Source organism: Neodiprion virginianus, chromosome 2 (genome assembly GCF_021901495.1).
Source record: "Neodiprion virginianus isolate iyNeoVirg1 chromosome 2, iyNeoVirg1.1, whole genome shotgun sequence".
Classification (NCBI taxonomy): Eukaryota; Metazoa; Arthropoda; class Insecta; order Hymenoptera; family Diprionidae; genus Neodiprion; species Neodiprion virginianus.
Window position 1 is genome coordinate 8,060,798 of NC_060878.1, and position 23,376 is coordinate 8,084,173.

Here is a 23,376-nt window from a genome sequence, read left to right on the forward strand (position 1 = left end):
GGGACGGTATATATGATAATTATGATAAATCGATAGTCTAGCTAGGTGGAATAATTTATTCTCTTGAAACTTGAAAATCAACCGCGCATGGGCCAAATAATTCAATCTCATTGGTCGGCGAAATCTTCCCGCAGCGATATTTTTGTTTCCGATGCAGGCGGGCCAACTTACGCAAAATCTGTACGTTTGAATTTTCAAAGAGGATAAACATTAAATTCCGACCGTTCTTTGAAGAATCAACTTTCCGACCCAATAACAAATGCTTCCCAAACCTTTCCGAGTCGCTACCTCAATTATTTAAGATTCTAACCTCGAAAATTCGTATCAACTGCATCGTCGGTAGAAACAGTTTGACAGCTGAAACTCGAGTTGGCCAGCCTGCACGAACAGCCGATAAAACTCGCGCATGCGCGGTTGATTTTCAAGTTTCAAGAGATTGTCCCGGTATATTGTCCACTGCACTGTACATTCGATAAATTTTTTTCCCACAGTAATTTTCACCAGACAAAGCTATCGATCCATAATTATATCTCGTAACAATTACGAAACGCTTCTAGGATCTGATATTGACAATTTTGCGCCAGCTTAAAAGTGGCGATGGAATGAAAGAAAGAAAGAAGTAAAGCAGGAAAGAGAGAGCCGTGAGAATTTGGTTAAATTATTTACCACCGAGAGGTTCAAAGAGAGAGAGAGAGAGAGAGACAGAAGGTGGGGCAAGTTGTTTGAGGAGCGTTTACATCACGCATTAACTTCGCCGCGTGGCGAACATAGTCGTCGACGATGTAGGGGGAGAAGAAGACAACGGGAGGTTTAGGTATCGGTGCATTTGTGTGCATGCGTGTGTGTGTGTATAAAGTTTCCGGGTTCGACCGCAATTTCCCTCCGGGCTTTATGTACTTTCTCACTTTTCCCCCATTTTCCCACAGTGAAAAGACGCGGCCCCGTTCGTTCGTCATCCCAATTCCCCCCTATAAGTCCGACTCCTCTCCCGCCAATATAATTGTCGCTTCGCTTCGTTGCGGCTCAAGTGCACGTGACGGTTATCTTCGGTTTTATCTACTCCTGAACGCAAAGGGTTGTTAAAATCGGTAACGCGACTGTATTTCGACCTGAAAACCTTTCGCGTTGATCATCCTCCAAAGAAACGGACGATAACCTGAAGATCGATGACTCCGACACGCAATCCGGTGATTCCCCTGACCTGACTATCCGGATAACGTTCGGTAAGGTAAGTGTACCGGTTATTGACACGTTTTGACCCTCTTATTACTAAAAATTATAAATTAAGGGACAGAATTGTGAATTTCTCGATGACTAAAACCAATTGCTTCTTATATTTGGCTAATTTTAGAACTAAGGATCAAACAGATACAACCAAAGAAGGTCAGTAATTAGGACAGAGTCAATAACCGGTACGCTTACCTTAATACAGTTTTCTTCAACGCTATCTCCCGATGAGCGAGTAGAAGCGGTGCAACTCAATAACGAAGTCAACTCGAGTAGTTACCCATCAACCGAGTTACCATGCCGATCAATTTCACGGTTCCCACAGCGGACAGTCCACTCCCTGCACCCATAATACAGTCCATGTCACGGTTGGAAGATGATGCCCACGGGGCCTAAGGGGTCCGGAAATTAACTTTTCAATATTATTTTATCACCCCGTTTGCCTCGGCCCCGAAGTGAAAGTGCCTGTACCTGTATACATTTTCGAATGAATTATACATGCCGGAGGATTTTTATCCCTCAAATTCCGATACATTCATGTAGATGGTACGACAGACCTCCGTGATGGTCACGATTATGATCACTACCACTTCCTGGCTAACTAACTTGAGCCCCCCTTCCTCCCGTCCTACCGAAATGCCAAGGAGCTAAGTTATTCGTCCGGAAAAATAGGCGACGGTAGCTTTTTGGTAAAACTAATAAAGGTCCCTGAAGGTGAGGGCAGCTGCCGAACGGACACAGGTAGCCCTTGACACGGCCACGCTAATCCTGCCTTATCTCCCGACGCGGTCTTCGTCCGAATGATGCAGGCCCAACGTCCGGTAGCTCATAGCCGTATAACCGCTACGCCGCATGAAGGTGAAACGCCGCTACCGCATCCATGCCTGAAACTCAATACGCTCTTGTGACGGATGCTTCGCCTGGCTCTTGGACGGACAACCGTTAATGATGGAAATCCATCTGCACGTCGCTCAACTTTAACCCCTGACCGCGGGATGCAAGCGGTACGGGACGATATCGAATTACGAGGACTTTGCGCAACGGCGAAGTTGATATACAAATGAACTCAATAACGGAGGTAGAGAGATGATCGAGATTTTGAGTGTAGCTGATAACTAGCTTCGTTTACCCAGTGACATCGTAACTCGGTTCTAATGAGAAACCGACTTTACATGGTACTAGCTTTCAAATTTTGCAAACACAAAAGAACATGAACTCAAAAACGGAGGTAGAGAGAGAATTTCGAGTTTAGTAGTTGATAACTAGCTTTATTTTTCCAGGGACATTATAATATTCTGTTCGGAAGAGGAACCGACTTTACACGGTACCAACTTTCAAACTTTGACATGGCTTGAAGGATTCGTAACTCCATTGCCTCCTTCATTCTTTCATTCATCGAGCTTTTATTATACTATGTAAGTATTATTTTTGGCTGACTCAGAGCCGGTTGACTTTGGCTAATCGGTCGCCCATCTGTACCAACAAAACCTTCGGCTGTGCCGCCACGCGGCTAGCAGTAACTACCAAAGTGTGTACGGGCTTCGAAAAGCGAGGAGAGAAACGAGGAGGTTGCGTGCCTTTATGGGTTGTCCGCGGCCCCGTTGTGTATGGGAATCGAATTAACTTATGAACATTCGTTAGTTAACGGAGCGTGGCGGTCGGCTCGACGAATGAAACTTGTGTAACTTGTTTCGTTCCCACTCTATTATATCGGTCTAGGGGACGCTTGCGTTCGGCATTAACGCGTTGCGTGATTATATCATCACCCGGGACCCCCTCTATTTCGTTATCTTGTTGTATTATAGCTGGTGCATTAAATGCCGCCTGCAGATCGGCCACCGATCCATCCTATGACAACATGCAAGAACATATCCCGAGCATTATCAACAGTTTTACTCTATCAAAGTTACGATTTGCTACCCACGACCGGAGATCATCAACTGCCAAAGGGAGAGGAAATAAAACGGTGATCGATACTTTCCTGACGTCGATTCTTTGTCAATGAGACTCGAAGTGCCCAAAAATGGCATCAAAATGGCTAACATTTGTATTTTTTTTTAAATAGACACATTTTCTCACGCTTTTGACGCATGCCCTTCAACAAATTGATGTGATTTTGGTTTGAATTTTATTACTCGGTGATTTTTGGGGTCGCCGATCACGAATCTAAAGTCAGAATTTGATAAATTCTAAATCCAAGATGGCAGATCCAATATAGCGAACGTAAACTTGAAAAAGTATAAAAATTCGATGATTCTAGCCGAAACTTGTATCTCGGGGGTTTTTGGGATTATACGAAGCAACAAAGATCATTTGAAGTTGTATTTAAACTGTGATAAGGCTAGGACATGGTAAATTTTTGAGCTGGGACACTAAGCATCCCACTGTGACTGAAGGGGTTAATGATCCAGGATTAAATTTGTTTGAATAATATTGAAATTTTCTTAGCATGTCTTCTCTTGTATTTTTCATGTAATTCCGGTGAAGGTAAACTACATATTATACAGTTGTGCACGCAGCGCACGATACTTGCAAAAAATCTGGAACAAGTATATACGTCCGTGACATACAAACGATCTAATTGTAACACGGTTACAGTTGTTGAAAATAGAAGAAAAAAAACAATTATCAAACCGGTATAAGATTTTTATGTTCATAAAATCCTTATATTTCTTAAAATATTTCCATAAAATTGTTCCCTTTTTTTTGTATATGCGTAACGATTGACCAACTTTTCGAAAAATCAGTGATCATTTCTCGAAAATGCTGCACCGAAATAACCACGTGATTAAAACAATTCTACTCGCCATGTTTAAAAAAATGATATTATTATTTTAGCAACGAGGTGTACCTCGTAACTTTTCCCCGTCAAACCGGCCACGCTTTGTTGTGCAACATTATTATACGCATCGGAAGATCGTAAAAGGCAGGAAATTCGAAACTCTGCGTTGCTGCCTGCGAGAGATCAGTGCCCCTCGTCATTTCGTTTGGCCTCAGGCTATCACCACCCTCGCGTCTAAATCTTTCAGGTTCAAATTGCTCCTAACCGTTTTGGAATGTTTCGAAAATTGCTGGAATTCATCGAAAACCCTGTAATAAGAACCTCGATGTTTTTTTCACCCAACTTCTCTTTTACAAAACGGAAACCTCGTTTCTCGCTTTTTTAATTTTACAGGGCAGATACACACGATTCTTTGAAAGGTCAAATTCCTCTGTTTCTTTCTTCCTCGAAGAACCCGCCGTCGAAAGTCGAATTCATCCCGAAAATCATCTTCACTGTAATTTTTATAAGTTTTTTTCAATTTATTCCTTTTATTTCCAGTTCCAGTCGATCGGTTCAGTTAATTGTTAATTCTTTTGCGTTACTTGCGGCATTTTTCTAAAGCGCGTCAGCACGAAGCAAAACCAGTAAATCTACTGAACAACGACGACCACTTATGGAATTACGACTTGCATGCTTGTAATGACAATAAGAAACCAGTCATTTCGCAAGCGAAGTTCGTAACAGTTAATGATCATGATAAACGATGCGTATTGCACGAAGCTTACCGGTTAGCGAAATGATTTTTTACACATCTGGGACTATAAATTTTGCGGCCACAAATATCCAATCTACCCAATTGAGAATATTACAGGTTACGTATACACGATTACAGTATACGTACGTGCACGAATCTGTTTGCTAAAACTATCTTCTATATATATTGAGAGTGAAGATTGGATTGGCAGGCGATTAAATAATCATGGTGAAATCGATACAAGCATGTATTTATATTGTATGTGGTATGCAACGTGATTACCCAATTACACCTGTACCTTCGAATCTCCTACATTATATACATAGATACGTGATTCATCATCAACATACAAATCTCGTTGAATCAAAATTATTGATTAACTGTGAGAAAAATAAAGTAAAAATTAAACACCAAACAGAAAAATACGAATAAAGACTGAAGAGGATCTAATAAACACAAATAAAATATGATGTTGAAATTAATCTGACCCTCACCTTTTCAAACTCCTGTAACATTTGTATTATTTCGTGTATTTCTTACCTACTCTCTCTTTCTCTCTCTTGACCTTTTTTTTCCTCTATATCTCGTTCCGTAAACTCGCAAACTCGCACCAACCGCAGACCAGCAATTGGTCGCGAGGTAATAATTGTTTGTAAATTGTTTTTGCGGTTAGAAAAAATAAATAAATAAATAACAATGAATAAAAGAAAGATATTAAAAAAAAACATTTTAAAAAGAAGGAGTAACAAACGAAACGAAAAAATAAAAATACCACCTGGATGTAATAAATTCTTGAAATCCTAAGGTTCTTTTTTGCCCGGTGGACGCAGCTTCGTGTCTGTAGGGTTAATTCCCCGATTAAAACCTAAGCTTATAATGTCGCCAGAATAATTCTAAACTGGTGTAGAAATCCCGTATATACGCACGTGATAGGGTATCTCAGAGTACATATAAGCCTGAAACGTTAATCTAGCTCTGTAGACCCCTCTTCTTATGTATACCTACTTACGGCGTGTGTTTATAAGAAACCATTAGCCGTTTGCAATCAATCACCGATGGCCCGTAACTTATGACATTTACGAAACAAGGCGACCCCGGGGTCGCCAACTGTGCCATGGGAAAAAAGAAACTTTAAAAAGTAAGAATTAAAAAAACCAACCAACTCACGAACGAAAAAGTAAAAAAAAAAAAAAGCGACTTCGGCACTAACGCGACTCGATCTCTACCCTAGGCTTACTTTACCGTAATGCTCAACGAGGTCTATAATCAGGTACGTACGGAGGATTTTGGCTCCTAGAACTCGATTATGATAAAACGTACTCGTTTCCTCGACGCTTAGACAAGACCCTGCTAATTTTACCTTGTGAAATTTTTATTCTCGAGCAAATAATTAAGTGGGAAGTTCTATGGCGTAATTATTTTTTCACAGGAATAAATTGTGTGTTCACCTAAAGCTTGAGACAAATTTCTCCCCAAAGTTCGCGTTGTCGAGTCTGTGAAATTAACTAAACTACAAAATCCCGTTAGAATTTTCGGCCGCCATATTGGACAAGTGATTTTTTATTAAAAAAACCTGATAGCGAATCCTTGAAATTGAATTTTTAATTTACAACATTTTTATTCCAATTTTTAAAAACTGTAATTTTTTGTATTCAACATCCGTTTCAGCGTATGACCAACGCCCAGATGCAGGCACAATTTTACTTGAACGAGAAAAAGATATTTGAACTATTCAACTTCCTGATCGGTCACCTCCTCGTGGATGAACCGATTGACCCGATCGAGTACCTTTACGAATTGCTGGATAAATGCATGCTATTCAGAGCCGGACTTGGCGAGCCGCCGCTTCTCTTCACCGCCCGGTAAATAATAAACTCATTTATTTTATATGCCGTTATATGATACGGGGTCACTTCGGGTTATTTAATCGCACGTAAATGAAATCGCGGATACAGAGATAGGAGAGGTAAGAGGCGATAGTCCTTAGCCTTTCTAAATTCATATTTATCGGTTCTCTATAAAGCGACAAAGCATTACCGAGACCATTTGGAGCGGTTGTAAATTAACAATGAGAAAATAACACTAGCTACCTTGGTCTAAAAAAGGTTCGACAATGACCATAGTATATTTTTCAATTACTGGTCGGTTCATGGAAAAATTTCTCAAGAAATCAGCACGCGAATTGGTTGTACTATTATATTATACCTAGAAACACGAGCAAAGAAGTGGAAACGAGAATCGCGAGTGAAAAAATACTCACGCCAAACGTTCAGCGGCAGCAATTTGGCAATTTCATTTAATGTTTCTAGAAATTGACGTTGGAAAAAAAATTTTCAACGAACTCAGCGGCACCGCGCTTTTATAATCGTAATCAAAATCCCGACAGCGTTTAGACTGCAGACAGTGATTTCGTGGGTAGGTAAGATCAGGCAACGTACCATGCAGTCCTGCAAGCCACCCCCCTCAAGCTCCTCGTGACAAACGAAATGAAGAAAGATAAATGATATTCCATGAAAAGTCGGGTATAAGAAGATGAGGCTCTCCTCGAGGAGAGAATTGCCCAATAATTTAACCGCCGCAATGCCGCCGTCGCCGCTCTGCCTGCAGAGTTTAGATCCGTCGACTGTTACTTCCACCCTCCTGCAGCTAACGGAGAAAACTTGATTACGTGCCAAAGCGTAATATCCCAAGATATAGACTTTGGAGACCGTGTACCGTCTCTTACCGCCCGTCGCAGCGAAAGCTATGAACAAAAATAGGTGGATCAGCGTTGTCCAATAAACGCGAGGCTCTGTACGTTGGAAGGAAATAACCTCCTGCCGCCTGCATTGGTGAGGAACACTTTCCTACACAGGACGCAGAGCCAAGGCAAGAATTTTTATTTTATTAGCTTCCATTGCTTGGACGGTTGTTCATCCGTTCAAAGTCATCGCTAGAAGAGGCAGCCTGTAATCATTCGTCGTCTTGAAGGAGCTACGAATTCTGGGAGGGTTTAGGAGACAGATCCTCTGCCTGGTAGATATCTATACTTTACTCTTTCACCGCCAACCAATTGTCAGGGTATAACTTGGACTCATCCGAGAAGAAAGAGGAGAAGGACGACTGCTCAGGCATACAGTGTAATTAACTTGCTCCGAAGTGCAGGCACTTATTCCGTACTTCACCAGGAACCTGTGGAGCCTAATTCTTAATACACGCCAATGTACGTCAAGACTCCCGTGACTTGGAAGACGGAAACAAGGAGAAGCTGCATGTGCACGGCACCACGACTGCGACAGCATCGAAATGGATTAAATACGTCGTTAAACGCACCCTGACTTGCCGTGTATCGTTAGACCCGATCGCTTCCACTGGTCAGAATTATGCTAGCTGCAGTAAAAACAATCCATGAAAATATCTGCACGAGCTAACTGTGGGGCAACATTGAATCCAACAAACTAGGCTAGGCGGTATTCTCTCAGTCTTTTAAAGTCAATAAAGACTATCGTTCGTAGTTTACAATCTCGGCTCGAAAGACCGTGGAGCATTAGGTACTTTTTACACATTCACAACGTCAAGGAGACAGACGCGACAAAGTTGGAACATCTTTTCGTGGAATATCTGGAGCTGAAGGCAAAGCGTAGTTGTGTATGATACTTTTCCATGAATGAACTCGGGATGGTATCCAAATACTGATCCTCCAACAGAAGCACATGTGACTACACATATAGTCGAGCTCCTCTTCTGTCTTCCACCCTAGTTGCCTTGGGTAGTTACAATGAGACCAGGAGTTTTTCACATTGTTTGCATTGTAGATTCTTTGTTGAAAAATTTGACGAGTCTTGTTTCCGTAGACACGTCGAGAGCATGTTCCAGAGTCTGGATCCTGGAGGCTTGGGCAGCATCTCTCTAGACCAGTACAAAGCCGGAATGACCACCCTTGGCATTGGCTGCTACGACATGAACCCGAAGACTTGCTCAGCCGGACGGGTTGACAAACAGACTTTTGAAGATGAGGCGTAAGTCCAGTTGCACATTCTGTAAGATTTTCGGCTATGACTTCAGGTCTCCAAAGACATCTTTTTCTAATCTTATATTTGGCCCTGCAGTTTCGGATGACAGTTTTGCGTTTACCTCTTGCACATACCACAAAATTTCCGCGATCATAAGTTTCAGTTCTTTTTTCTCTTTGCGTAAAATGCAAACGTGTTACGTACGGAGGATAAGTATCGTTGAAAATTCTTCTCCCTGAAACGTTATAACGCGACGCAGATGTTCGATGGCGGCTGGCGATGTTTACTTCACCGCAAAATGCTAATTTATTAGGTCAGTTCGGTTTGTTAGCGCCGACAATTCGTTCCCACGGAAACGTTGTACAAAGCTGGGCTGCCTTTACCTACAGCGAAGCCAGACTCGAGATTCTGTACACAACTGAACAGGTTTAACGACAGTTACAATTGGATATCTTAGGTACCTACTCGTTTTTCAATTCTTTTTATTGAAAATTGGTCATCAATTTTACAATACAATTGCAGTATCGCCGCCGAACGCATAAACATTCCGCTTCAAACAATATACCTATGATCCGAAAGTCTGAATTGCGTCATACCGCGCCTTTTCCAAAGCTGCTACACGCCAACAGCCTGGTCTATAACGCTGTATCGAGCCGTGGAGAATGGCTTAAACTGGTCTAAACTTTCAGCATTCATATATCCCGCTCGTTCGAGGTCAGAGAAAAAGGTTCGACGACTGGTACCGCACGTGTTGCAAATGTCTTTCCAGATTTTACCACCCAGTAATTTCAATCTCTCATCGTTCGGAACAATTCTGCGATCTCTAATGATGATCACTTTTCGCAACAAGCATCTTTCGGTGCTCTGACGTAAACTAATAAGCGTCCGATCCGATGGCGGTGTAGCACTGTAAAGATGAAAGTACAACTGTACAAGTGCCTAATGGATCCAGGACTGGAACACGCGGCGAAGATTCCCACCGTCCAAATCGCACCGTTCGAGTCAATTGATACCGCACGGTACGTTGTCCAATTATTGGATCTTCGACCTGACTACGTGGCAGCAGTCGAGGTTGAGGCTGGTCAATTTACCAGTAATAAATAACCGGGTTGAAGCGTCGAAAGGATGTTTTCGTACCTTACTTCTGGGTTTGAAAAATAGTTTCGACGAGTGTCGATCAAGCTTGTGATTGTGCGATTTACACAAAATTCAAACGGTACCACAACGTAATAATAGCCGAGCAGATCGTTCAGCTGTATAATCGTTCCTTGACGGACAGGAGATAGCTGCAGGTACCGTTTATGCCTGTCTCCGTGACGATCAAGCCGATGCTGGACTTTGTCGATCCGAAAATTCCGTTAACCGATCAAGTTTCTCACGCACAATCCATCTGAACGGAGAACGCGAGGAAACACACAGCGCTTTGTGTATTGAATTACCGCCACATCGATTAAGATCATGGCCAACGGTCACATCTATCCATGAATCTTCTCGGCGATTCTATTTACTTTCTAGCAATATTTTGGCATAACGTCTGCGAAAAAATTACTCCAACTTCGAGTCAAGTAGACACTCTACTTTTCATTGACTTCTCCTGGCATTGTCTACGAAGCTGAAACAAGCAGTCAGAGTTGGCAGGCTAACGAGTTTAACTATTTGGATATAGAAAAATGGAGTTCAGGTGCATCCTCGTAATTTTGTAATAGCATTGGGGGTTCAAGTTATTTAACGAGATTTTGATTTTCGGACTTCACTACCTTACTCGAATGAACGTTAGAACGTTTGGCTGCTGATTCTAGCTGCTAAACTTCAGTCTCGTGCATTAGCTGGTCGCTACGCGGTATCCTCCATTCAACAGTCTGAATTCCTTACGCGACATGGAATTTCTCGATGCCTGAGGATATACCTGCAGCGGACCGGGGGATCCCGGCTTCTGAAGGCACGGACAAAATCAGGTCCCATCATACGTGCTCTTCTTCAGAAGATGTGCAGGCATTATATACGTTGCGTCGCGGCAGTTTTGAATAATCGTAGGGATTACTTTAATAAGCGAGGGGTCGAGGCCTCAGACATTGAGGCACGCGTAGCCCGCGGGTCCTAAGGACCAAAAGGATACCCTAGACCGAATTACGGACGCCCTTTTTTCCTCGAAGGAATCTGCGAGGAAGGATACCGAGGATATGTTATTCCTGAAGGTACGAGGCTGGGAATGGAATCGTCTGTTTACTTTCCAGATAAGCAAATGAAACAGTGAAAAACAGATTAGTTATCGGTTGATTATAGTTCAAGTCCTGCAAGAACGTATGACGTCGCGTTTGTAAAATTCGTGACTCAGAGACTTCGAGTCACTGCAGTCTGAGCATGAGTTAATAATCTTTAACGACTAAAATAAGAGGCAAAGAGACGAAGAAGAAGAGGAAGATGATGACGAAGGATAGGTCTGCGAGTAATTCTATCCTGAAAAAAATCACGAGAACGAACAAAATGGGTCAATTGAAATTCGAGTAGACAGCGTCTTTTCGATTCTGTATTGCGTAACCACTTTCTACCGAAACCAATCGACGTGCAGTCGTCCAGAATACACGAAATCCAGGATTCATCGATTCATCGTTCTTTGGTTCTCTCATTCTCCTCACGTTTTATTTCACTTGATTACATTTCGATTGCTTCTAACGGAACGAGATCGCGATAGATCGAGTTTTTGCGAGTACCGTGTTGAAGCCCCGCTTCTTACAGGTAAAAAAAATGTGGAGAGAGGGAGAGGAAATGTACCAAGACAGTTAATTTACTGTGGAAAAAAAAAAAAACTGCAAAGATTATTTCGTCCCTCAAATGTAACACGCAATACGTATAAGTAAAGAACGTAGATGACCCCTGGACTCGAGGCTCGGTCAGAGGTTAATGGACCATTCTTGCGAATCATTTCTGTCATTGTCCTGTGCTCGGGTACCTATACAGTCGTGTAGCTATAAAGTATACATAAATTATTAAACAACCGACCTGAATTTACATTAGTGTCCGAATGTACGTATAACGTATATGTACACGAGTCCGTCTCCGTTCTACAGTGCGACAGAGAATGGATGCTGGACTGATTTCGAGAGAGACAAACGTACAAGGCGCGTGCGGGGCGAACTCAATTTGCTCCGATTAACTAGCGCTCGCTTCTCGGTCAATATATGACCGTAGGTATTTACGTGCAACGCGTGTGTATATAGGAATAGAACATCGGATTGTCTATAACGAATATTGTATCAAATTACATAGCAATGAGCAAATTTTTAATCGAAATATCGAACTATTATCTCGAGTTTCGAGTTGAGCAGCAGTTGACCGTGAAAAGATTATGACCTGGTTCACGATCAACGTTTGAAACTTGTTCCAAAATCACTAACATGTTTTATATTTTGACAAATTTTTTACATTTGGATATTTTCAAGCGATATTCAATCGCGTAAATCAAGTTTGACGGACAGTTAAGGATGGCCGGAAACTTGGCGCATGTGTAAAAGTTATTTCATCGAGTTAAACAATGTCTCGTGGAAAAAAAGTGTATAGAGGTTAGTTTTTGTCGGTTTATACATGTACAAGGAGGGGCATTCTTACGATAAATTATCACTGCGACAAGCAGGCAGACCCTGAATTATGGCTTTAGAGCACCGTAGTAAAATCGCAGTTTTTGCTCGTCGCTCGCTTGCTCGCCTTACAATTAGTTTACTTCGGATGTATTATATTTTAGCGCAATTTCGAACTACGGGATTATTCACGTATATATATATATTCCCGCTTTGTGGTGAAGATAAAAAGGTTGCTCGATAATTATTTTTTTTTTTTATCCATTGTCGATAATCATATTTCGATCCTTTCATTCGACACACGTTGAGTGCAATCAGACTTTCGGACACCCTGTAATATACGTAATTGTGCGTTTACGTCTGACAGCTAATGTGTCTCTGCGTACATTACATACGTCTACTCTTCTTCGTCTTCTTCTTTTTCTCCTTTGCCCGATGACGTCACCCGTCTTTGGGTCAAGTGGCTTAATTGAACCGACTATACAACGAATTATTAAAGCAAATCTTGTAAGTTTCCTTGATTATTTTCAAAGATCTAAATAACACACGCGTGACAAAAAACGTTCGAACATCTTCCCACTCTTTTCGAATATCTCGATTTTCTGTTATTCCCACTCTGGACAGCGTGAGTAAGAAAATGAAGTAACGAATGCCACGATCTACTCAAGAATTTATTTTCACAGAAAAAAATGCCTGGTGAGTATGCTGTCCGAAATGATAGTCAAGAAGTCGTAGAAGAAGGGACTGAACAACACTTGGTACAAAGAAGTTTGGAGCAATCATCATACAAGTTGTTTCGTATCCAAATGAAATACATATCTACCTTCGGATAAAAAAAAATGACCATGTGAATAAATTTGATTACCCTATGCGTATAAGAGTATCTTTCTAAATTCGTTGAAGTAACCATGGTAAAAAAACAAAACAGAATAATAGTAGAAGAGTACGTAGGTATATCACCACCAACACCACCAACACCACCAACACGTGACTCGGTTGTCCGTGTAACGTACTTCCTGCAAGCATTATCTGGAAGGATATTTATTCCCGTCGTTAATACACTTACTACCCATGCGCACAACGAGAAGAAGAAGTAAGTCCAGTCCAGTCGAGCACTACGGCACTGCAACTTTCTAGCCCCGGACTCTTTCGTTGCAGGTCAACGTAGGTATATATTTACGTGTGTGTAATTTTTAACACCGCATGAAGGAGCCGGCGTTGTCCCGCTGTGTGGCAGCGCAGCTGGACCAACCAGGCAGAGTTGAAAGTGTGCCCTGCACCGCCCGCAACAATGGGTGGGAGTAGCCCAGGTACATACGAGTGGATAACCAATACTTATGTCCGTAAGCCTCCGTACGTTACACACCGATCTACGCGCAATGACAAGAACCGGGTTGTCCGCTCTCGTACGGCGGATAAAAAGTTCCTGGGAAGTTCGTCGATCCGGCGAAAGGTTCAACCTAAAACCCAATGATCAAGGTGAACCATGCGCGGTACCAGATTGCGACCCATTTCTTGGATGCGGATATCGCTGCCCCTGATCATCGTATGACGCAAGGTAGTTTCAGATAATTGGTGAGGTTTTTTTTAACCACGTTAAGTTTTCGCCCAGAATTTGACACGGATAATCGTCGATAAACTGGATGAAAGTCAGCCTTGCATTCGCTGTTGCTGCTGCCGCTGCTGCGATCGGAGAGCTTGACGTGGGTTGGTAAATCGGAATGTAAATTACCGGTATCGAGGATATGTATAAGAAGCTGTGGAGCAGGAGTTCGAGCCTTTGGAAAATAAACGCCGAAGCCTTTCTTGCCCTCCGCTGGTTTTGATTGTGCTTTTCAAGTATGCACGAGCCGAGACTCGGTTGCCCGAGGTAAATCTACGCCCATTCTCGGCTCTCTTTCCTCCTCCACCACCACCTCCACCTCCACCTCCACCTCCACCTCTTCTCTTCTCTTCTCTGCTGCCGCACGTATGGCATACAAGCATACGTGAATGCATTATGCGTGTGCCTCGAAGGCAGACTCTACGGTCTGCTCTGCGTGATACACACGGACAGGTTGCCTCCGGGCAACTTGTTGCTGCTCTCGCTCCTTTCCTCTGGCTGGCTTGCTTGCTAGCCCTCGATACCTCCCTCGCTCTTTGCTGGTGTGGGAGGCTGATCTACGACTAGCGATGGGTTCGAGCCGGCAGCCAGCCGATGAAATCTCAAGGCCCGCCAAAAGTCCCAAGAACAGATCGACAAAAGTCAACCGATTGTTCTTTCAGAGTTCGGATGATCACCACAAGCCATCCTCGTGGTACGTCGTGTTCGTTTGCGCCGAAATTCTGTACAGAATTAGCATTTATTCAAGCCGAGTCTTTCAACTTCGAAAATCCATGATCAACGTATGCTCTTTCTTTCATACGACATTTCTTTGGCAGTGGAATGCTTTCAGAAGTGTTACTAGTTCAATACGGCAAAATATTCGAATTTAGAAGAAAGGTATTCTCATGTTACCAGATTTTCGACAATTTTCATCATTCTTATCTCTTCCACTCAAGCTTTGACGAAAATTTTCCAACTACGCATCCTGCGTACCCAGGCCGAAGACGTCCTCTTTCCTTTCGAATTTCGAGATCCTTGAGCAGAAATTGTGCGTACATTCTTACCCGTCGCTACGGCACGTGTGTCGCGTGTGTGCGTGTTTCAGACACGGTAGATGGCGTGTGTACAGCACCGCGTTCAAGTGCCCCTTCGGGTCCCCCGCGTCCCTCATCTTGTTTTTGACCCCCCACCAAAAGATCTGAGAGACGAACGAAGGGGGCAGAAGCAGGCTGGAGAACGAGGCAGTCGTTGTCGGTGGTTTCAGCGACAGTTCCCGCTCGACTTTCAAACAGGGATAGTCATGTCGACGGAAGACGACCAAAAGTCTTCTCCTCTGCACGGTTTCTCCTTTCGAAACAAATCAAAGGACAATAACATCGTTGAAGTGAACTCGTTGGTTCCTTTTTTTTCTACGTAAATAGTTGGAATATAAAGCAAACGTCACCTACTGAAAAAGTTTTCCGCCGTCCTTCTTGAAATAAAAATAAAAAAGAAGAAAAATAGCAAACAATATAAAGAGAAAATCACACTTTGCCAGTGTAACGTTGCTTTTGTCTGTACATTTGCAAGTGTGTCTCGGTATAATAATACCAACTATAGTACGAATAAGCAAATGCGGATTTAATATGAATAAAACTATGCCTGAGGTGATTTCCGTACAATTTTCACCGACAACGACGACGACGTCCTTTTAACATTACGAAAGGGGATCGTTCTCCATCCCTAAATCCAGGATCAATACCAACGTGTATTGTGATTTACCGTTTGGATTTTTATACCGGCCTTGTTCGAGAAGGTTGACAGCGAATGTGCTTACCTTGCTACAAAGGGATTATATTCACGATTGGAGTGGATCAGATGGAGACTGCGCGTTACCGATGATAGTACAAGTACAGAAAACGCTGACTGATAATACAACGAAACAAAGCCGATCATCGCCTTATAAAGCGTAAGAGAAAAGCTCTGCTTCGTGTCACTTCGGTGTTTGATTGTGATTTCATGGATACAGTGACGCGGTACGGTTTAAATCGATCACACGTACGTTTCGAGTAATACAAACTCCCAAATCAAGAAGAAGCACAAAGCTGACGATGATGAACTAGTAAATGCAACGGTAGATACTCCGATTTTAACCACTGATAACAAACAACGAATGATCGTCAATGAACTGCGAACAGTGTGACATTGTAGAAGTTTGCCGAAGTGCGGGAAGTGTGAAATATCCCGACGGTGTGTTTTATAATAGCTGATTAATAGTAATCGGGCAAAGAGAATACCATTCACTTCCAAGTTCATCCTCGTACATGTCGGAGAAATTATTAGGACAATTCAAGAAACGACAGTGGCGAAGTTGGTGAAGAATATCATTAAGAGGAGGCGAAAGTTCGTCGAAAGATGATAAGGTCCGAGCCGAGGTGGCCATCTTACGCCTTCGTATTCGCTGCTGCTGGATTTTTGTTACTACATTTTCGTCAAACCGCGGTCAATGCTGCTCCAGCCGCAACACATTTGCATCCTGCAGCAGCTGCTCCTCCCGCTGACCAATGCGACTGGGTCGGAAGGTCAGTTTTATCATTTCGGCTAATATGCAGGTGCTCTTGAACTGCAATGGTTCTCTCCTTCGACAGTACTTGCTTCAATTTTTATAACCAGCTCCATTACTATTAGCAGTAAAAAATCGTTTCTTTTGTAAAATTTTGCAAGTACGACACGGAATAGAAAACATTTTTCTACACGATGGACAAATGGTTTCAAATCAAAGAATTCGAAATACTGCACGTTAAAAATACAATTCCTTTTTCAATTTCACGGCACTTCTGGACAATATTATCTAATTTACTCGAGTCATGTGACGATACAGAATCGTTTGACATTCGCAACGCGTTATAGAGCGTAACAGGTTTCGAAACAGGTTTGAATATTGTGAAATTTAGAATCTTTGACCGTCAATCGAGTCTAGTGGAGTTTTGTAAACGTGAATATAAATTCTTCATTCAATCGTATGATTCTGTGTTGATTCACGTGTCAGGGAAAGAGTATAACTGGACCTCTCTGTTCGTCTAACCGTCAATATTTACCCCGGCATACGATACGTATAGAATTATATAAGGCCTAGGTGTGTAATAATAACCTGTCCATTTACACGATCATCGATTACAGAATTTACGAAGATCTAATAACAAACCGCGTGAAATTTTCGCCCGATTTCAGACTGATACGCTACGGGCGACATCGAGTTTTTAATATAGCCACATCCTGTATCCAACTGCCACCTTCTTCGGCTTGTATTTATTCCCAAAGCGCCAAAGGTGTAATATGCATTATACATACATGCATACCGTATATATATATATATGTATATATGGATGTATAATGATAATGAGAACGGGGTGTTTCCCTTGTCGCATGAGGCGAAACCGGTTTTGTATAAAGCCGTACAACTGGTTATGTTTTGAAGCAAGATTTTTCTTTCCTACTTATTACAAATCATATACAAGCCACGCGTGAAGTAAATTATATTATATATTCAATATATATATATATATATATACATATATACATCTATATGCGTATATGATATGTACGAAGGTACATTTATTATAGGTATTATACGAATGAGACTCGTACATTTTCTCGATCTTGGATATATTCGTTGGTCAGAGGCGGATTATATAGACATGAAACATATGAGAAATAATTGAAGCAATATTTTCCAAATACTTCGACATCCTAGGTTACGAATGACCACGACGTTTATTCTCCATGTGTTGTCACAGATATTTTCGAGATAGCACTAAATTCAGTACGGCTACGGAGTTTAAGAGCCTGGGGTATACACTTTCAGCCCCAAAATCGGGTACTTGTACAGAGGCTGGTGTATTTGCATCGTAATAAGTCAGACGATCGACGAAAATTGATCCAGCGGATAAGGATTGATATACCAGGTTCGGAGAAGTGCTTTTCCCCGACAGCCCGAAAACCGGGAACTTACGGAGATGTCGCTACATCTCGTGTGTTCGAAAAGCGATTACGGGCGCTTTGAAATTCCTCCGAGTTCGGGATTATTAATCGTCAAATTTATTTCCAACAGTGGAGGCGGGGGTCGAGGAGTCCGTCCAGTTTATCTTCGATGTTCGAGAGGCGCGGTGTCCTGGCGCTACCCGCGAGGAGCGCTTCGCATAGTGTTGCAAGGTGGCGGAGGCCGAAGTTTCCGGGGTTGCGTGAAAGTCTCGGGACCGGCGCGAGTCTACCTGGAGGCGAAGGGCACCCTGAGGCCTGTCTACAACCCGAGTGACGGAAAGCACGAGGCTTTGCACCGTTGTTTCCATTCCCGAGGACCGGTGGCCGCCCTCTACGTCGAGGCCGACGAGCCGCCTACCGTCGGACGAACCCGGGTGAAGCTCCAGTACGACCTCGAGTTCTCCCACCTCGTCGACGACGAGGGAGAGTGCAGACCCTGCTCGAAGGAGGAACTATCCGAGGCGTATTGCCAGAGCGACCTCGTCGCCAGGGGGACCGTCAGGGCCGTCGAAAAACGACCCGAAATCGACGCCGCCGAGCTCGTTCTCAGGGTGACAAAGATGCTCCGACGCGTCGACGAATTAGCCGACGTAAGTACGATGGATTTTTTCTTTGATATTAGAGACAGCTAAAAGAGGGGTAAATCAATCGCTTAAACGATGATTTCAAAAATTAAGGTCAACTGGTGATAACACAAAAAAAAAATAAAAAACTGGCAGCATAAAATTTAAAAAGAATATGTAATCTTTCTCATGCATATAAACATGGATTAATTTTACGATTATACTTGTTACAGGACAACGAAGTGGACACCGGTGACATTTATCGCAAGGAGGTCCGAATACGAGTCCCTAGTTTGTGCGACGCGCGTCATGGCGAAGGAGAATTTGTGATAATGGCAAAGAAAAGGCTGGGAGATCTGACCTTGGTTTGTGCACCGAGGTTGGAAGCCTGGGCAGAGGCAGTCAGAGAGCTGCAGTCCGCTCCTTGCGTGTTAAAGAGCTAATATCCACGGTATATTTTTAATATGGACGAATAATTTTGCGAATATGGTGAATTTTTGTGCAGTTGGTACTGTACGTAACAAGCATACCATCGATATAAAAGATGAGAGACTCAATTTATTTAAAACTATTTCGCGGTTCGTGTTATATTATATAATCAGGCGAATTGTGCCTGTAATAATATGTGATTCTTAATCTGCGATTACGCATATGTTTAGATATCAGTGATCAGGATTATACAGTTTTGAATTGATAAAGTGATCTACTATTTTTATTTTAAATATAATGCGTGTAATGTATCGATGTAAAAAGTATAGGAAAATGAAAAAACGACTATAGAGAAAAAACAGATAGTGTACATAGATTTATGTATATGTATGTATGTGTATTGTATATTGGGTTGTACATACCACGATTGTACTTTGTTGTATTAAGCGATCGATCTCTGAACTGTGATATTATTGTATTATTAGAGGTTTATCAAAACGAACAAAAAAAAAAAAAACAGAAAACAACGGATAAAGTAAATCTATATCAGTTTTATTTAATGTGTAAAAACAACGAATAAAAAACTAAATTGTTCATGCGAAAATCCATGTTCTATCATTATCATTATTATTATTATTATTAATATCATCGTTTTCATCATCATAGGTATTTAAAAGTCAAAAAATTTTATTCAAACTCACCCACATCTCGAATTTGATGAAGTATTGGCACATAATATATTTCACTCCGGCCCACCATAGAGTTCACCATAATGTTTTGAGTAATTTACTTTACTGCGCACTGCAACTGTGTTTATTTTCCGTACATCGTATATATTCCTTGGGGTTATATGGTACACAGAGAGGAAGAGAGAAAAAAAAACGTGGGGCTCGCAGCTATGCGCTGCAAATTATTATTTAAGCCGATCGGCGACGAAGTTAATTTTCAAGGACGTATAAGCTGTATAAAGGCATGCGGTACTACGGCAAATTGAATATTTTCTCGGAGACGTCGAAGTGACGGGCCCGGGTAAAAAAGTTTGAACCGAGCTAAACAACGGGCAAGAAGCGCGGTTGGAACCGAGAAGAGGACGCGTCTCATCTAAATTCCGAGAGGTCGTCACGTAGATACGCGGATCGGTTTTATTTACCCCTCGATAAATATCCAGTCTTCCTTTTTTGTTTTTGTTTTCTTTTGCCGTTTAACTGCGAACTCTCAAAGCTCGCGAGCACAAGCTTCGTGAATCACGTGCATCGCCTTGTACGGTGAGAAACACTTTTTGCCCTGCGGATCAAACCGCCTTCCCGGTGACAAACTTGTATATTATACCTAATGCCAAGATCGATTCGAATCGTCGCTTTCGAGTCACGTAGACATTGTTGATTTTATTTGGAATGAAAATTGCACGACACAACGAGGAATTAAATCACCGCAGATACCATAACAATTATTTAATTAATTACACATGTCACTCGACATCGAAAGTTAATTGTTCGGACGATCAAACCTGCTTGTATTCATATTCGCTACGGTTCCACTACGGGCGTCGGTTGCTCCTTCGCACATTAATTTACACAAGCACACGTGCAAAGACACTGTTTTAAGTAATCGTTTCTAGGAAAGGTTTTGATCGTTATATCGTCTAACAACCAGAGCTGTATTCGACAGAGGTGTAGATCTCCGTCGCAATTTTCTCTAAACATATCGCAACGCCATCTCTTAATTGTGATGCGAACGTAACTGTTGGTGCTCTGGATGGTAAGGAAGGAAGTTTCTAGAATAACGTTGCGCGAGTGCAATTCTGTAGAGATTGCCGATATTTGACCAGTTGAGCTAATTTTCTTTACGACCCGAATTGATGTCTGTATTTCAAAAAGAGGTTACGTTGTTATATCAAGCTATTGCAAACACATTGCGTAATGTAGACACGAAATAATTATTTGATGCTTTAATTAGAAATTTATTTCTAAAAAAACGACGGCAGTTTCAATTCATACCGACGTGACGATAAAAAATTCTACGACGAAACTAGGGAATTGTGGGTGACTCGACTTCGTGATGTTGCTTTTCAGAAACTGGCGCATAGTTCAAACTCAGCTCATATTTGGCGAATGAGAAATTGAAGCATTGAAAAGGAAAAAAATAGGTTACTGAAATTACATGAGTTGGAATTTCGGATGTTCATATATAAATGTACAGAACATATGTGCAAGTATAATTGACCATGTTTCGTTCAACAAATATATATAACACTTTATTTCGTAACAAATTACATGGAAAACACCAGACTGAAAACACGTACAGAAAAGCCAATTACATTCACGTATATCCGTAAAAAAAAAAACGATTTTATATTGTTCATCAATAATACATATTTACCTATTACAAACTCAGCGACTACCTGAATAATCCAGATAAAAAGTCACACTTGAAATTTGAATTCCGTAATTATTAACGGACGGCGGCTATACGAATTAATATTATACGTAGAATTATACAAAATTAGTAAAGATATACGTGAATATTAGCAGTTTAAGCTTTGAAATTTTTATCTGGAGACTATACCACAAACCCGTTATAAATAACGTAAGTCAATTATTCCAAAATAAGTTCCAAAAAATGCAACCTAGATATACATAAATGAATTTGGAATGTTGAGTTGATTATAGAAGAAAGCAAATTTACAGTAGAATCACCTGTAAATCGGTATAATTAATTTTCCCAATCAATCCATACTCCAATCGTTTGTTTTTAATAGATGAAAATTTATCGCCATAGCTAACTACCGATTTCACGACAGATTTTCTATTCTCGGTTTATACTGAGCAAGAATTTGGATACGAAATTTGAAAAAATGGGCGGACCTTATTGACGTCCATTAATTCAATTATAATAACATTATAGATTTGTCAACATCCAAATGAGCACCTCATTCCCGCAACCAGTATCGCTCAAAAGGCAGACTTAATTTGAAAGTAAGCGATCGATATGAGAAATAATAAGGGAATGATGACTCGGCAAGGACAAAGAGGCAAGATAAAATTTATTCACCGCTGAAGATATCTATATTTGATAGCATTTCTATTAAAGTAAATATTCATCAATGGATCGGAACTCGAGCGGCAGTAAGAGCAAAAAAAGAGTGGGGAATAACGTTGAAACAGAAAGAAAGAACTTATCACAAACGCAAATTACCTAGATATGAAGAATTATCACCATCAGAAATTAATGTTCTTTTTATCAGTTGGACCACGTAAATGGGAATTGGAAGTTAAAAACTCTTGATAGCATGTAACTTCAAACAGAACGATAAGTCGACAAAACAATGATCTGACTGATTATTTAAATATTTTCTTTCGGTTTTCTTATTTCGTTTTCGATGAGTACAAAAATATTTAAACTTAAATTTTATATTCGTCATAATACATTGTGTAAAGGTGTGCCGAAAAATATATTAATATATATATTTATATAAGTAGTATAATAAGACAACCAGAATTGCATTCTGGACTAATTTCTGCAAAGTTAATTAGATATAGGGTAAATACGTGTCAAGGGAACAGTTTCAATCAAAAAACCAATGATACATAAATTTACCAAAACAAATCTATCGAAATTTGTTTTTTGTTCCTTTTGTATTTTTCATTTTAGAGATTTTTGTACATCAATCTTCCGTTGCTTGTCACCCGAAAATTTTAAGCTTTGGCATCTTTCAATCATTACGCCCATTAATTTCGTAAGGAAAATAAATTTATCCCGAGTAACGTTCAGAGAGTATAAATTTATATACTTCGAAATAAATCACTGGTACTTTTCATACATATACATAAATATTTGGTATTTTGAAAATTTCACGACCCTTTGAAGACAAGAAGTTATCACATATTATTACTGAATAATTAGTACACATAAATGAACAAAAAGTAGTACCCACGAGAAGACACGTGATTTTTTTTAGCAAATGTTTCCGCACAAACCAAGTGAATTTTCGAATCAATACAATGAAACAGTGACTAAGATAGTACTGAAAATAAAGTCAAACAGAATAGAATATGCAAATAAGTAAACGGAGAATAATTCAACACATATTATATCAGTTTGACAAATGGAGAATATTACCACTCAGTGATTGACGAAGGATTAAAAAAAGGATTTTGAAAGTAGATTATTCGTTTCTTGCGCCTAAATGAAGGGAAAGTCGTTGTAATACACCACTGTCGACAAGATCCAATAATGTCAATTCTGTAATGCTCAAAATCTTATCAACTTCAATCTACCTTGTAATTTACGAAACTTAACTCGCAAACCTCTTGATATTTACATAACGGTATGTAAATATACTGTGCAAATACTGTTGCTAACTGTAACCCTGCTTATTCATCGTTACGTTTTCAGCTATATTCTGAACACTCGTATCGAACCCAGCGTTAGTTAATCACGTGTTTGTCAAACTACCGAGAAAAAAGG

General features: G+C 41.0%; 3 protein-coding genes across 3 annotated transcripts in view; 2 read left to right on the forward strand and 1 right to left on the reverse strand.

Annotated features, from left to right (window-relative positions):
- Nucleotides 1–20,767, reverse strand: part of LOC124297317 (rho GTPase-activating protein 44-like) — a 79,854-nt gene extending 59,087 nt beyond the window's left edge. Inside the window, exon 1 of the mRNA XM_046748231.1 lies at nt 19,611–20,767. The gene's annotated coding sequence lies outside the window, so the exon portion shown is untranslated. The remainder of the gene's footprint in view (nt 1–19,610) is intronic.
- Nucleotides 1,162–13,047, forward strand: LOC124299230 (uncharacterized). The gene is made up of 4 exons (XM_046752289.1): nt 1,162–1,228; nt 6,414–6,607; nt 8,579–8,743; nt 12,996–13,047. Exons 2-4 carry the CDS (start codon nt 6,417–6,419, stop codon nt 13,045–13,047), a joined length of 408 nt encoding a protein of 135 aa, XP_046608245.1. The 5' UTR covers nt 1,162–1,228; nt 6,414–6,416.
- On the forward strand, nt 15,141–19,513 carry LOC124297341 (meteorin-like protein). Its single transcript, XM_046748261.1, has 3 exons — nt 15,141–16,458; nt 17,988–18,507; nt 18,714–19,513. The coding sequence occupies exons 1-3, from the start codon at nt 16,292–16,294 to the stop codon at nt 18,921–18,923; spliced, it is 897 nt and encodes a 298-aa protein (XP_046604217.1). The 5' UTR covers nt 15,141–16,291; the 3' UTR covers nt 18,924–19,513.
- Nucleotides 20,768–23,376: the final 2,609 nt, after the last annotated feature.